Source organism: Emydura macquarii, unplaced genomic scaffold (assembly GCF_026122565.2).
Source record: "Emydura macquarii macquarii isolate MOO-44397 ecotype Brisbane River unplaced genomic scaffold, CSIRO-AGI_Emac_v2 contig_2897, whole genome shotgun sequence".
Lineage (NCBI taxonomy): Eukaryota > Metazoa > Chordata > Testudines > Chelidae > Emydura > Emydura macquarii.
The window spans coordinates 39,515,040-39,531,054 of record NW_027133034.1 but is presented as its reverse complement, the minus strand read 5'-3'; the positions used below and the strand labels follow the sequence as shown (position 1 = coordinate 39,531,054).

General features: G+C 39.3%; 1 protein-coding gene across 1 annotated transcript in view; it reads left to right on the top strand.

The window, feature by feature from the left end:
• The window catches only part of ADGRV1 (adhesion G protein-coupled receptor V1), a 336,348-nt gene that overhangs the window by 144,232 nt on the left and 176,101 nt on the right, over positions 1 to 16,015 (top strand). The window contains exons 79-84 of the mRNA XM_067568750.1: positions 2,674 to 3,081; positions 4,576 to 4,760; positions 6,209 to 6,458; positions 6,633 to 6,772; positions 10,353 to 10,513; positions 12,732 to 12,832. Of these exons, the coding sequence (XP_067424851.1) occupies positions 2,674 to 3,081; positions 4,576 to 4,760; positions 6,209 to 6,458; positions 6,633 to 6,772; positions 10,353 to 10,513; positions 12,732 to 12,832 (1,245 nt within the window). The remainder of the gene's footprint in view (positions 1 to 2,673; positions 3,082 to 4,575; positions 4,761 to 6,208; positions 6,459 to 6,632; positions 6,773 to 10,352; positions 10,514 to 12,731; positions 12,833 to 16,015) is intronic.

Below are 16,015 nucleotides of genomic sequence, written 5' to 3'. Positions count from 1 at the left end.
GAAATACTCAAGTTACACATGTTTACTGCAGCAGACATTACTTACATAAGTCTAGGATATTTTGTTTCCCATTACTAAAATCATCTCACTTTGATCAGATTATCAAAAAGAATTTTGTGCAGGGTACTTCCAGTAACTTCAAGAACTGTGGTCATTTTCAAGCATTAAATAGGTCATTCTCCATGTTTATTCCCTGCTAAAGCTTTCCCAGGCTTTAGCCTGCTCCCTTTAAAATGTGGATTCTGCCACAGCAAGTGTAATCATTTGTATCCTGCCAAACTTGTGTGACTTTCTCACTTAATTATGTCCAGAAAAAATAAAAAGAGAAAGAGTATTTTCATTGGAGTCTAGTCCATATATCAATTGGTTACAGTTACTTAAGTCCAGGCAATATTCTTGTCACATTGACCTTAGAAAGTATCTTTTTTATTGGGGCACCAATTCTTATTATTAATTGCATAAACATACTGCTAGTCTATTTCTCCAATAAATGATATCAGTCCTATTCATTTGTTGATGTGTTGATCATATGGCCTTTATACTAGTTGCTGGCCTTTTGTCTCAAAATTAATAAAGCCCTATTATTGCTGACAGCTGATGGAGAGTCTCTTTTAGCTCACGTGACAGATGTATGCACAACATTGTACAGTTATGTAGGTGCAGTTCCTGCCCCTCCATCAACAGCTGTGGCTGCATAGTGAATGCCTTGGATGGGGAAAGGATTTCCCTTACTTTTACTTGTTGCATCTGCTTAGCACTTGGCCAGACTACTTGGGCTGAGATTTGGGCCTAAAGGTATAATTGTGAGGAAGTGTTCTCATACTGAACTATTACATATTGACCAGTACATTTTCCTTTCTTTTCTTTTAATAAAAGGCATTGAGTTTTATTCCATGTTGCCAGTGTGTGAGGTTTAACTATATCCATGGTGTAGCCCTGTGTTGCCATTGATTTGTTGTACAACAGCTGCTCCGTGTATTTTAGTTAAAGTGTACGGTAGCAGGTTTTCAGATTCCTGCTAGGAAAATGAACATGGACCCCTATCATGAAGCTGGTAAATGGAGAAGAAATGGCAGCATGACTTACCACCACATACAGTGTGCTGAGGCTAATACAGGTAGCTTGCCTGATTTAGCGTGTACTTTAACATCTCCTGTACAATCTAGGGTCTTGAGCATTCATGGCAGAGTGTGAAGAAAAAACTTTGAGAGAAGTCAAGGAGGAAGCGGGAGGAGGAAGAGTTCACTGAAAATAGATGTTTTTCTCATTCCTACAATTTCTTTGTATTTTCTTTGCTTGACACTATTAATTTTTATCACCATTTATTTCCCTGTTTCCTCTTGATTCTGGGAACCCAGTTGGAAGGGGCAAATAAACAATCACTTTTGCCAGTAATTGGCAAAGATGATGACTTGATTTTAGAGCAAGTCTGCAGACATAAGCAACTAATAAGCTGTTTCGTGAAATGAAAATGTTCTAGTTACCCAGTAAATGTATTTAATTAGTCAGCACTAGCAGTATTCAGAAGGGATCTAATATTTGACATTAAAAATCCTTTCTTTTGCATAAAAGGAGACATATTGAAGATTGCCTGAAGGAATCTTTGTGTGATGATCAATAGATAATCCCAAAACAATATTGTTATGAATTTGAATAGTAGCCCAGAAAGCTTACTTTCTACTTAAGAAAGGCTTATTATGTACCAGATATAGAAAAGAAGGTGATGGCATATGGTGAAAAAGCAAATTGTAAAAAAAAGGATAAAATTCTGTATACCCTACGATAAGTAAAACTGTAATATTTCAAGAGGAAATGAATCCATGTGTAGATCTCCTAGACCTGTCCACATATCTTTCTTGTATTTGTATTCTGTAGTAGTTCCATGATAAAGGACAAAAAAGAATGGTCTTGTGGTTAAACCATTGGACAGGGACTCAGATGATCATGGTTCTGTTTCTGATTCTGACACAGACTTCCTGTTATCTGTGCATCAATTCCCCCTCTGTAAAATGTGGATAATTCTTTGCTTTTACCTGGGGCATTGTGAAGATATAAACATTGTTTGTGACGGGCTCAGATACTGCACCATAGAGAATTTTTTTTTATTGTAGCATCCAGAGGCTCCAATCAGGACCAGTGCTGCCTCAGCATCCAGAGAGGATGCTCCAAAGCGTCATTTCTGGACCAGTGCTGCCTCATGCTAGGATCAGAAGATGTGAGGAAAGGGAGTGCATCGATCTGAGAGCTGGTGCCCTGATGTACAAAGTTAATATGTCTGTTTCTGCAAAAATAAATTGAAATAATCAAAAAAACCTATTTCCTTCTTCGTGGCCAGAGAGGATGAAACCCTTTGTCCCAGGTGTATTCGATACCAATTCATACTGCATTCAAGTTTTCACTTGGCTTATTAATAACAAAGAGAACCGAGAGACTATTTAACTTATATTCCCCCTCTTCCCAATTTATTGCAGACCCTGATACATTCAATAGAGAATGTATATGGGGAGGATATTCCAGATTATTACCAGTTCTGAATTTAATTTTAACAGGTTATATTTACATTTTTAAAGAAAAAATGGATTTTTACCCATTTAAAATCCCTTTAAGTGCAGCTAGTTTTGAACACTCTGCATTATTATGATGTTACCTAGAATTCTGTTGTTTGGTTTCAAGGAACTGAAAAGACCTGAGTCTGTTGGTCGCACCTTCATATCACCAGCTATTGAAGGACAGGATTTTGCCAGATCTGAGGGCATACTGACTTTTGAACCTGGACAAAGAAATGCTGTACTGGATGTAACATTGACTCCGGAGACGGGATCCTTAAACCCATTTCCTAAGCGTTTCCAGGTTGTGCTTTCTAACCCCACAGGGGGTGCCAGAGTAGATGATGCATATGGTATTGCCAACATCACAATTGTCTCAGATTCAGACTCCCAATCAGTCTGGGGGCTGGCTGACCAACTATACCAGCCACTTGATGACATCATTTTGAACAGGGTCCTCCAGAACTTAAATGTCAAAGTTTCCACAGAAACGACAGAAGAGCAGCTCACTGCTGTGATGCACATAATAGATAAGGTAAATATTCACATGCCCCTTCCAAAATGACTAACGACTTCCACAAGGATGTAATAATGCTGATGGGTTGTGAACAGATCAAAATGATAATCAGCAGCAGCAGTGATCCTGTGACATGCACACTGCTGCAATTCTAGAAACGGAATTGGTGGAGTCCTTGGTAAAGGATTCCAGGGGTCAAGAAGGAGCCTGTCTGCCTGCCCATTAGACTAATAATGATGGGAACCAAGAACTAAAAACCAAAGACTAAAAAACAGCCAAAGAATTAAATTACATATAAAGGCTCAGATTCTCTGCAACGCCAAGTTTCTCCTTTGGTCCAATGGCGTCACAGAGCTTATTACGGCTTCTTGATTCTCAGGGTACATCTGTGCTGGCCTATGAGCTACTCTGATCACCACTACTGTTCCCCAGGGACAATGGACCAGCTGGGGACTGCCATATCACACCATGAGTCTGTCATGCCCTCTACATTCACCTCTCCTCTACACTGGGTCTTGGAGTTGGAGATTGACATAGGAGCTGAATATTTGGTGCTCTATTAGCTAAGTGCTCCCCCAAGAGATGGGTTTTCTTATCTGGCCAGGTTCGGCTGCTTTCCTGCCTACCTCCAGAGTGGTGCATAGAGGCTGGAATAAACCAGAGAATCTAGCTCCAAGACTCAAAATAGTACAACAATACTGACTAAAGACACCCCGCAATTGCATGTAATGGTGGCATTTTGAGATTAGGAGAGGTAGAGAGCTGTTGAAATGAGGTTCCACTTAGTTAAGAATTTTTGAAAGAACTGTAAATTCCATACAATTCCTTACTAATATAACTCCTGTTCCTGAGCATGTTTTTATTATATACATTTGACAATAGACTATGCCCCAGATCTTGGTGGAGGTGATAGGAAAATGTGAAAAATGAAAACTTCAGAACTAAAATGAGAAAATTGTGCTAAAAGCATGCTCAAGATGGGAGAGCCAAGTTAGCATCAATTGCTTTTTAATTCATACTGGCAAGTAGAAAATCTGCCTTTATTACAATTAATGAAATTATATGTAAAACTGACTATATCAAAGCAATAAAATGCTGCACTGCAGAAACAAAGTTACTGAAAACAAAATAATGAGACACAATTGTATAATTTGTAAAAACAAATGACTTTCTATTTCAAGTGTGTTTCTAAAGAGGATCGATATGCATTAAATGTGATATTTCTGTATCTAAATTTCAGTAATGCTGGGCTTGAGAAATAATTCTCAGACAGTTTTTTTCAGCTCCAGTCTTATAACAAGTTCCATACAGTCAGATCCCTGAGATCTTTTCATGACTGGGGCCTAAGATTTTATCAATTAACTTCCTACTTTCCACGTTTGGTAACTTTTCTCAGTATATAAATGTAGTCAAGTAATTTAATATTTAATTTAATTTATTTTCCTGACATAGTTTTGGTATTGTCATAAATACTAGTAAGTGATACCGTTTTCTTTCTTTCCCCCATGTTAGGTAATGGATGAAAGTGAAAAACAGGTGCTCACGGATAAAAGCCGAAATCTTTTCTATGAGATACTCTGTACTCTTGCTAGCCCAAAGCGCAAGGACACACGGGGCTACAGTCTGCTTGCTGAAGTTACTGAGAAGTTTGCTTTTTCCCTCTTGACTGGGGTAATTTGTGGATCACCTGGTGAAAAGTAAATAATTTTTAATTTACAGAATGTGGTAGAAATACCTGACAATATAGTGCTATAGGCTTAGCAGGGCTTAATTACATATATTGGCCAGGAGTTCACATTCAGAGTAAATCCGATGAGGACGTGTCTTGGTGTATTCCCCATATACAAAGATGTACACCATTTTACAGTTTCTCACAGAGCACAATAGTTGTACTATAGTAGGATGTAGTATTTTGGACTATTACTGCAGAATACAGTACATTGTGCAGCACACTCTTATATGGGGAAGGCATGGGACTAGGCATCAAGAGACTTGGGGCCTAATTCTACAAGATACCTTGTGCCCTCAGCTCCAGTACCTTGTAGGACCTGGCTTATCTATGCTGTGCACTGAAAAAGGGAGAGTCCTATGGAAAAATTAGTATGTTATGTACAGATCAATTTCGCCATCTGTAAAATGGGGATATGATACAGATCTCCTTTGTAAAGTGGTTTGAGGTCCGTTGATGAAAAGCTAGGTATTATTACATAATTTAAAGACTGTATCATAATGCATACGACAAATAAAGTAGAACTAAGTTTGCACATGCAACCTTAATTCTGGCATTTCCTAAATTTTGAGCCCTTGACTTTGCAACCTTAATAACATCATTTTAACATAATTTTTCAATGTAATTTCCTACATTTGTATCTCTAGTGCTTGAGCTAAAGGATGAAGTGCAATAGTTAGCAGCAGGAAGAGGTTGCTATCTTTTGTGGAACAGCCACCAGAGGACGATATGTGACTCCCTGAAAAAGCGGGTTACCTGTATATGAGTATCCCAGTTTTACATTCAGTATAGCCAAACACAACAAATATGACAGCCCCACTCTTTCAGGAAAAAAATCTACGTGGTTAAGATTGGGTCTGCTCTGAATTAGAGATTTGGGTTATTTAACTGTTTTGTGGGTATGAGATTTTGCTCAAAAACAAGGGTTGTGAAGGGTATGAATACTAGTTAGTAGAATAAGTGGGATTAGAGCTCGTGGGCTCCTTGTTCCCAGCACAGTGTACCATGTCCTAGGCCAAAGGGTCAGAGCAGAAACAGCTATTTTGTCCGTGATCCATGTGCAGGCTCAACTGAATGTAGAGTGCCAGTGGAACATTGAGGGATTTTAACAGCAAGCTGTACTGAGCAAAATACTGAAGGGAAATGACGACTTCCAACAATTTACAATTCATCCCTTTCTGGATTTGATTTTCATGAGGACATCAAAAAGCACCTCGCTTGCCCTATGGCTTCTCTTCTGACCAATATCAAAGTCCTGCTACAAACCATGGAGGCACTAGAGCTGTTATTTAAAAAATGAAATTTTAAAACTTTCATTATAAAGTGCTAAGTATCCTAACTATAGGAGTCATTGCACACCCTGTAATGAATGGATAAATGACTGTTTCACTTATCGGATCTCTTCTTTTTCAACAGAGGCAAAACCATCCTTGACAGCTGCCCATACATTGTAATAATGGCCCACCACTGGTACCCTCAGCAAATCAATGGACACAAATTTGATGGAAAAGATGGAGATTCTATCAGGGTTCCTGAACACTTGTTGGAGGTCTCCATTGCCTCCTCCCCTCCTGGAAATGAGAACTGTAAATTTGTACAATTTACAGAATACAGCAGCCAACAGTGGTTTATAACAGGTGATAAAGGAACTGCCCTAAAAAACAAGGTATGAAAATACAGCAGCTTTTTTTTGTGGGATCTGAATTTAAGTTTCAGATATTAATCTTTGATCAAAGTTTGTAGAGTATCATAGTATGTATCTGTGCATATAGATGTGTAATTATGTTTATGCATTGACCACTGAATTTTAATGTTGAATACTTTGTTTATGCTGTTTTAGATTTTTTCAATGAGTTTGAAAGGTCAGAGTTCATATCCATTGAAAGATAACAATGAAGTTATCTACCGGATTTATTCTGCAGGCAGTCGGATTGTTCCACATAAATCTCTGTGTCTCCTTTGGAATCAGGCTGCAGAAAGGTACGTTTTATAAATCACAATTTACCTTTTCGATTTCCATAATAAATGTGTGTGCGTATGTGTGGGGTAATTATGTTCAGGTTGCCTTACACTTTCCATTACAAAATATCTATTTTCTTAAAAGTTCTAGCTACTCTATGGTTTACTGCAGGAACTGAAAACTTGACAAGGGGATAGTCCTGGGGACAGGGAAGTGTCTTTTGATGGTTTATGAAAATCCATTAAAATTTGGTCAAAAATCTTCAGCTTCAATCAGTATTTTGCTCAGTACAACTTGTTCCTAGCTTGCTGTCAAAAATCCTGACTACTTCATTAGCACTGCACATGCCACACCCTGATGTCTTGCTCCCTCATGCCACAAAGAATTGTTCTGGATGGGGGACAGACAAAATGACTTCCCCATCTCCTGCTTTCCTGCAGCAAAATGTCTTTTAGCATATGGGAAGGTGCACTTGGCTGGGAGCCAGGAGACTATAAATTTCAGTCTCTCTATGGCTCTGGTATTAATAACTGTATCCTTCATAATTCTTATAAATAAGCAAGACCTCAAACCCCAGTGAGAAGGTACACAAGTTATCTATACTTTGCCTCAGAAATAATCTGCTAAAGCTAAATAATTGTTTATATTATCTTTAATGGAGCTATTCATGAATATATAACTCGGTACTGCTCTTCGAGTGGTTGCACATGTCCATTCCACTGTAGGTAAGTACGCACCCTGCCACATGGTTGTCAGAGGTCTTTTCCCCCAGCGATACCTCTTGGGTGGCTCGAGCACCTTCTGCTGCCATGCACTTTTGCATGCAGGTATAAAACGTGGAGCTGCCTTCAGCCCTCCTCAGTTCTTTCTTACCATCTGTGAGATTGTTGAAGTGATTTCAATCTTGCTACTGCAAGTTCTTCCCTTATTCCTTTGTAACTTATACTATAGGTGGCGCATGCCTCTTGTATTTGGGGAGTCCATCACATATTTATAGCACCACCATGGTCTCGGCAGCACTGGTTCTTGACCTTAGTAGCCTTATCAGTCAGACCTCCACTGTCTCTCTCCTTGCAGGCCCTCCACTTGGCAACATGGATGCTTCCTGGCTAACACTGTTGGAAAGGGCTCGTTCAAAAGGCATGCAAGAAGTACTGTTAAATAGTAGAAAGCCTTCAACCAGGAGTAGTTACCTGGCTAGATGGAAGCATGTTTTCTGTCAGAAAGGTGTTACTCTGGAGTGAGCCCCCATCCATCACATATTGAATTATATTTTGCACCCATCTCAGCTTTCCATCTGTCAGTGAATAAACAGATCTCTTTCCTCTTCCCCCCCCTATCCCATTGCTATCAGATTTTTGAAAGGGCTGGACAGAACATACCCACAGGTGCAAGAACTTATCTCCCCCCCCCCCTCCCCATGGGATCTGAACTTTGTATTAGCAAAGTTAATAGGGTCACCCTTTGAACGACTCGCAAATTGTTCTGTACCCCACCTCTTTATGAAAGTGGTGTTTTTCATCACAATTACTTCAGCAAGAACAGTGGGCGAATGGAGAACTCTAGTATCAGAGCCTCCCTACACAATCTTCTGTAAGGACAAGGTTTACCTATGACCTCACCCAAAGTTCTTAACAAAAATGGTTTCCAACTTTTGCGTTAATCAGGCAATCTATTTACCCAACTTTCTTCCTGAAGCCTCATGTTCATAGAGATGAAGAAAAACTCCTCATTAGATGTTAGAAGACATTTAGTCTGTTTCCTGGGCTGGACTAAATCATTTAGGTCATCCTCACAATTGTTAGCCATGGTGGCGGACAGAATGAAAGGTCACCCGCTATTCTCTAAGGATTTACTCCTGGATTTCTTTATGTATTCATTTGTGGTACCAGTTGTCTAATGTCACTCTGCCAGCTAGAGTGTTGACCCATTGAACTAGAGCACATGCAGCATCAACGGCTTTCCTGGCACAAGTTCCTATTCTGAACATTTGCAAAGTGCATACACTTGCTTCTCATTATTCTATAGTTCATCACTCCAGGAATGATGCCAGTTATGGGAGTGTTGTTCTGCAATCACTGTTCAATTAGACTCTGGACCTACCTCCAGATCAAACTGCTTGTGAGTCATCTACAGTGGAATGGACATGGGCAATCACTTGAAGAAGAAATGGTAACCTACCTTTCCATAACTGTTTTTCAAGATGTGTTGTACATGTTCATTCTATGACCCACCCTCTTTACCCTCTCTATTGGAGTCAGGGGCAGCTCCATCTTTTATATCATCATGCAGTGGCAGACAGCAGCAGAGGGCACTTGAGTTGTCCCAACACCGAGGAGAAAATTTTTCAACAACCATGTGCTGGGCGGGCACACACCGGCAGTGGAATGGAACTGTGCAACATATCTCTAAGAACAGTTATGGAAAGTTAGGTAACTGTTTCTTTCCCTGTGTTACACATCTTCCTCTCATGGCTGGTCCACAAATGATAACAGCCTACTCCTGCTGTCAGCTGTTGTACGTACTTGCTTACACTCTCACTTTCTCTATACAAAGATACCATATAACTGGTGTTCTTTTCCTTCTATGCTCCCTGATCCCTGATTAGCATGAGTTTGCTCTGGGTCACACCACACAACAGAGAATATGGTCCATAGTGATTTATGATCTAAATCTTGCTAAGATCTACTGAGTTTGATTTTCATTTTAATTATAATGGCCAAATTAAACTTACTGCTTCACTGATGTAAGCTTATTCTTTTTGCGAGGGAAGGGGTAGCAGCAGACTATAGATTTACCCATTGGCTTTACCTTTTGTCTAGTCACTAGATAAAAGTATGTTCTTGCAGTGAGTTTAGTACCTAAAGTGAGCAAGAGTGAGCCACATATACAGTAGTAGGGTACATTGTCCTCACTGACAGCTCCTAAATTCCTTTTAAGAACTTCTGAAGCAACTTGGTCCAAGACCACATAAAACTCAAATGTTAAATAAGTTGGAAATACAAATATCAATATGCAATAAATAAGTATTTGCATGATAGAAATGGACATGTAGAGAAGAATACCTTTTAGAAAGCTAGATGGTCCAACCGGTGCTGCAGAAACTTTGAAGGATATGGGCATGAAAACTATTTAGTCAAAAATGCATTTTCCAAATCATGTATTCGGTTTTTTTTTTCAATTAGAGAAGAGAAAAGGAAAGCTGGAAAAAGTATTTAAATTTAATTCCAAATAGACAATGCATTCTGATGACTGCACTTTGAAGATTAAAAACAAATCATGAAGTAGTTTGGGAATTTTCAGTTGTTATGAGAATGTTACAGTGACACTTGTGCTGTCACTTTGAAGTATGATTAGCATGAGAAATATACAAGGACACTTTCTTCAATACTAGAATAATGTACAGTGATGCTCAGGTAGCCGGTTATCTCATGTCTTGGTTAAATACTTTTCAGTATTAGAAGTAAAACTAGACCGTTACCAGTTTATTCCAGGATTAGGAAAGACATGTTAACTTCAGCCTCTGATTAGTTTAAGACAGCATTCTCAACATGAACACTCATGAATGAGGACCATGTGAATCTTTTGTTTTTGCTGTAGCTGGTTGTCTGATGGTCAGTTCTGCAAAGTAGTTGACGACACTTCAGACTATGTGCAATGCTCCTGTTCTCACATGTCCATTTACGCAGTGTATGCCCAGACAGACAGCTTGTCCTCATACAATGAAGCTTTTTTCTCTTCTGGATTCATCTGTATTTCAGGTCAGTTGATACAGCCTTATTTTTTGTTAATGACTGGTGTGATCTTGTTAAAGAAAAAAATATTATAGTGACCACTTGATATGAAGAGTCGTAAAATGTATCCTTCTCCTTGGGGCTAGATTTGAGTGCTGGTGCATAACCATTATTGATGTTCACAAAGCCGATAATCATCTGAAATTTAAGGAAGATAATGTGCCCTGACTTCCCAATGGGTGTTTCTAGGAGCTTAACCCACTATTTCTCACAGCAAAACCAACACCATGCAGACTATTTTCTTCACTGCTTTTACCCTGCCAGAAGAAGGTATAATTGGCCACTTGGACAGAACCAGCATCTGCAAGTCTTGTTTCTTGAAGTGCTGCAATATCAACACTGAGTTTGTACACCTCATGGTCTATCAAAGCTGACTTCTGAATGGTGCTTGTGTATTGTAGGAACTTCTGTTTGCTGATGATGCTGCCCTTATAGGCCATGATGAACTTCTATTATAAGAACTCATGGACCTCCTTTCAAGTTCTTGTCAGGCATTTGCTCTCACTATCAGCATTAAGAAAATGGTTTTAGGGATTAGGACAGGGGGTGCGACAAGAGCCTTTAATCACCTTAAATGTAAACCAGATAGAAGTAGTCCAAAAGTTCAGCTATTTAAGTTCTACGTCACTACCACCCTCTCAGCGGATGAAGAATTATATGTTCTCATTGGAAAGGCTGCCACCAACTTTAGTAGATTAACTAAAAGAGCATGGAACAACTCAAAGCTTACCATCAAGACCAAAATCTAGTGTACCAAGCATGCATCCTCAGCACTATCATGTGTGGCAGGGAAACATGGACAACTTGCACTCATCAGGAGAAAAAACTGAACAGTTTCCACTTACGCTGCCTATCCTCTATATTTAACATCAAATGACAAGACAAAGTTACCAACGCAGAGGTTCTTTAAAGGGCAAATGTACCAAGTGTGACAGCACTGCTCAAGCAAAGGTGACTGCGCTGGTGGGGTCATCTGAGCAGATTGGAAGATGGACGCGTACCGAAGGACATACTAAATGGGGAACTATTCTAGGGAGCAAGAATAACAGGATGTCCCAAGCTTCACTATAAAGATACATGCAAGTGAGATATGGAGGAATTTGGAATTAATCCTGACCGAAGGGAAACTTGGCAAGTGATCATAACAAGTGGTGCTATCATCTGTATCACGGCATCAAAGTCCATGGCAGGAGCTGGCTCATACAGCTTGAAGAGAAAAGAGTTTGTAGGAAGCAAGCAGTTCCCAACCAAGACACACACATTTGCAATAACTGCAAAGATTATGTAAATCTCAAATTGGACTATTTAGTCACAATTGCAAACCATCTACATCATAGGCTGCAATTTCCACCATTTCTCACAGATGAAAGGATGCCAATCTCCCACTGGGAGTGAACTGAGTCCCCATCCTGTCCTCAAAAGAGCGTACACATCCTGAGTTAACATCCAATCTTGCCCTCTTCCTGGGAAGTGGCTTTCCTGGGAACTCATTTACAATATTACAACGTGAGCTTCAGCCTAAGTTTCCTCCCTAAGCTTGGTTATTCGTAGAATAGATAATGGAGGGAACCCCTTTCTTAGTTCCCTCTGTCCTCTGAAAGCCATATCCACCACCCTAATATCCAAGGTACACCAGCTTTACAGTAAGTCAGAAGACCCTAATGCCAGCTAACAGTGGGTCAACAGAAGAGTTCTGCCAACCTGTTCCAGTTCTGATGTCCAAAAGGTCCAACGCTGATGGAACATAGGATTCAGAATTAGGACTAACACAGCTGTTTGTCATAAAGCAATGCTGTGCTGTAGGAAGTAAATTATTTAAAGAAAATAATGAATTTGACTTGCATTAATTTCAACATTGAGAACTCCCCTGTTCTGCATCCGTGACTATTGGTTAGTTGTAACATTTCACATTATAAAGAAGCAAAATACAAGTAAAGTGAAAATGTTGCAAACACAGAAATGCCCTACATTGTGTCTTAGGCCCTTACCCTCTGAAGACTTGAGCACGTTCTTAATTATAAACATGATTGAATATTCCCAATGGGAACTAAAAGTTGAGCACATTCACGAGGTCTTCACAGTATTGGAGCCTTCGTTATTTAACAGTTCCAAAACTACTTTGCCGTCTGACATAATGATGTTTGTCCATGATTCTTAGAATGATCCTGTTTTTCTGTTCCCTCAGGTTTCACTTTGGCTATTCTTTCGCATCTTTTCTGTGCCAGATGTTCAATGTTTGCAGCTAAACTTCTTACTCATATGATGGTTGCCTGCTTGGGTTCTCAGGTAGGAGAAAAAAATCTTTGAAGTCTCTGAATTTTGATCAAGTACAGTCATTCTTTCTTCTCCTTTCTCCCCATAGTTGCTCCCAAGTGGAGCAAGGAAGGCTTTTTTTGAGAGAGAGAGAGAGAGAGAGAGAGAGAGAGGAAGTAAAGCACAAGATATCGTGTGTATATGTGCCAAATCAAAAATTGTGTTATATGAATTATAAATAAAATGTATTGAGAATTAAGTGAAAAACTAGGGGTGATGGTGGTCAGTGGTGGCTAACACCCCCACACTGGAAATATTGTGTAGGCTCTGCCAATGCATAAAGTTGCATGTGCCCAGAGTGGGGGCAGAGGCAACAGCAGGCTTTGGAGGGGCTGGAGCAGCTGCTGCAGCACCCAGGATCAGGCTGGGGAGCAGGTAGGAACCATTGGGATCCCCACCTGCCCAGCCTGCAACTGGTGTCCCCTGTGTCCCTTGAGTCTCAGCTCCCCTTGCTTTCCCCTCACATTACACCCCCCCCCCCTTCATAGTGAGTTTCTGCACCCTCTTCCAGTCAAAATTATACATTTCCAAGCAATGTTAAGAAATACAACAAATAGTTGACTTGAGTATCTGTCTTACACATGGTATAGTAGTTTTTGGTGGAAGAGTGGGAATACAATATACCAGCGGAGATGAAACAGTATTTGTGTTAACAACATAGTTTATTGAGATAAATTAATGGTGTGGAGACAGAAAGAAAGTGGAAAAAGCACAGACAATTTAGTGAGTGTTTCTGTGTGTGCACATGTATGTTTATATTAAAAAAATGCGTATTCCTCTCCCACTAACTTGTAGAAAGCTATAATTATGCAAGGATAAGAATATAATATACTGAGAATATAGGCTCTTATTTATTATTCACATTATTACATATCCCTTGGTTTTATTTCAAATTAGTACCTAGAATAGCTATCCTAAGTGAGTAACCTTAGCCCTCAACCACAACAAATAGTCACTTTGATATTTCCTACAGATAAATTCCTGATGATTGATTAAAGCATCTAGGGAGAGGGTCTTGGTGACATGAATTTAGAAACTTTGTGCAAAGCTACTAAGATGGTCTGGATAAATGGGGATTTTTTAAATTTTTGGTGACCTAAATTTCTTTTTAACTTAACAGTTACTATGAATAGCTATATATGATCTTAGTCTTATTTGAGTTTTATCCAGTGTTTGGATGGTCTATTGTTAACCCAATTGATAACAAAAATGCCAGCTTCCTACTGAATCCCGGATCTGCTTACTTAATGCCCCAGTAAAGGAACTACATTTTAAACAAAATGATGAATTATTTTCTTTATTGTTAGCCTCTAGACTGTGTATTGCACATTATTGAAAACATTTGATCCCTCCTATTGAACTGTGTTATAGTAAAATATGGGCTGTCCTTGTAATGGAAAAGGTTTCCTACCAGGTATGTACACAAGAGAAGCGCTAAAAAAAAGGATAGGTATTTAGAAATTTGGTCACCCTTTCTAGCATACTCAGAGGAGGCAGGCTCCACAGCCAGCAGATTAGAATCTTTAGCCAGGTTCTTTAAATATTAACATGATCCTTAATAAGTAACATAAGATGTAGTATGTTAATGTTTTATTGTAGCTTTGCATTAATAAAAACGTTTTTAAAATGTGGAATATTGAATCTCCACTTATCATGGCATCATTCAGAAGCAACTCCATGGAAGTCAGTAGAGCTACATCAGTTCAAACAAGAAGAGAATATGGTTCTGTGAAAAAATTTACCTTATAGTCCTTGTTTGGTATATATGGTGGAAGGACAGGATGTGACTAATGGCTTATACTGTACATTTTCATACCTGAATGGATCATGGACAATAACACTTCGCTGTAAAATTCCTTAGCAAATAGACTTTATGAATATCAATTACTTGAAAATGGATACTTAAAAGTAGGTATAAATATAGGTATATGGGCAAAGAATGTATGTCAAGGAAAAGGCATAATATCAAGCAGATGTGAAAGAAATACCAGAAATTGTAAGTATTGCAAGCAACCTGTGTAGTCAGAGAAGTAACACAATGTGAGAATTCATGTAATGGCAAGCTTTTTGGAAGTTTGGGTGTTTTTTTCTAAAAGATATATTTAGTTCATATAGGATCTCAAGGAAGTCCTATGACTTTTTCTATACAGGATATCAGACTAGATGACCACAATAGTTCCTTCAGGCCTTTTCTATAAATCCATGTGGTTGGATAAATGCTCCTTTTCAGAAATTGCATATAACTACAAAAAACCACACAGGTTTCTGTAGCAATTTCAGGATTAACTTGGACCTTCTTGTTCCATCTGGCCATGGTTCTGTTCCTAGCAGTGAACAAGTAAGAGATTGATAATGATTGCAATGATGCAGCCAGACTTACTGTGGAAGGAGGCAAGCACTGATAATACCTCTCCAGGTCAGTGGATACTGGAATCTAGAAATAAGTGCACACTTGCCATTGTCATTCAGTATACAATTGTGTACCTCAGTTCCTCATTTGTAAAATGAAGACAATATTTCTGCCCTTTGTTTGTTCTATTTAGATTATAAGCTCTTCAGGGCAGGGACTGCTTCCTATTATATGTATGTACAGCACCCAGCACAAACAAGGCTGAACAGAAGTTGTGGCTGCTATGACCTTTAGCATGACTTAGTCAACTTAATGGTACACCATGACATAGCCTCTGCATAGCCCCTCTTGTGGTTCAGGTATTACTTGCATTTCCACGACTCTATTCCTCCTGGACCTGTACTGACGCTGCTACTAACTGTAGCCCATGTTGCATCACTCTACCTAGTACTCTTCCATTATGTCAATGATATATTGTACTTCCAGTACAGAGATCTTGGTTTCTGGTTGCCCAATGCACCATGAGTCTTTCCTGCTCTCTACATACACTCTTTACCATCTCCTCAGTACCCACACAAACATCGCACCCTTTTCTATGCATATGAAGGGCTTAGGGGTACAGTTAGGCCTGCTATCTTTAACACTTTTTGGTAGATGCAATGTTGTTGTAGCTAGATTGGTCCCAGGATATTAGAGAGACAAGGTGGGTCAGGTAATATCTTTTATTGGACCATCTGTTAACAGAATTCGGTTCAATAAAAGACATTCCTTACCCACCTTGTCTTTTTGGTGGATTTTTCCAAAGC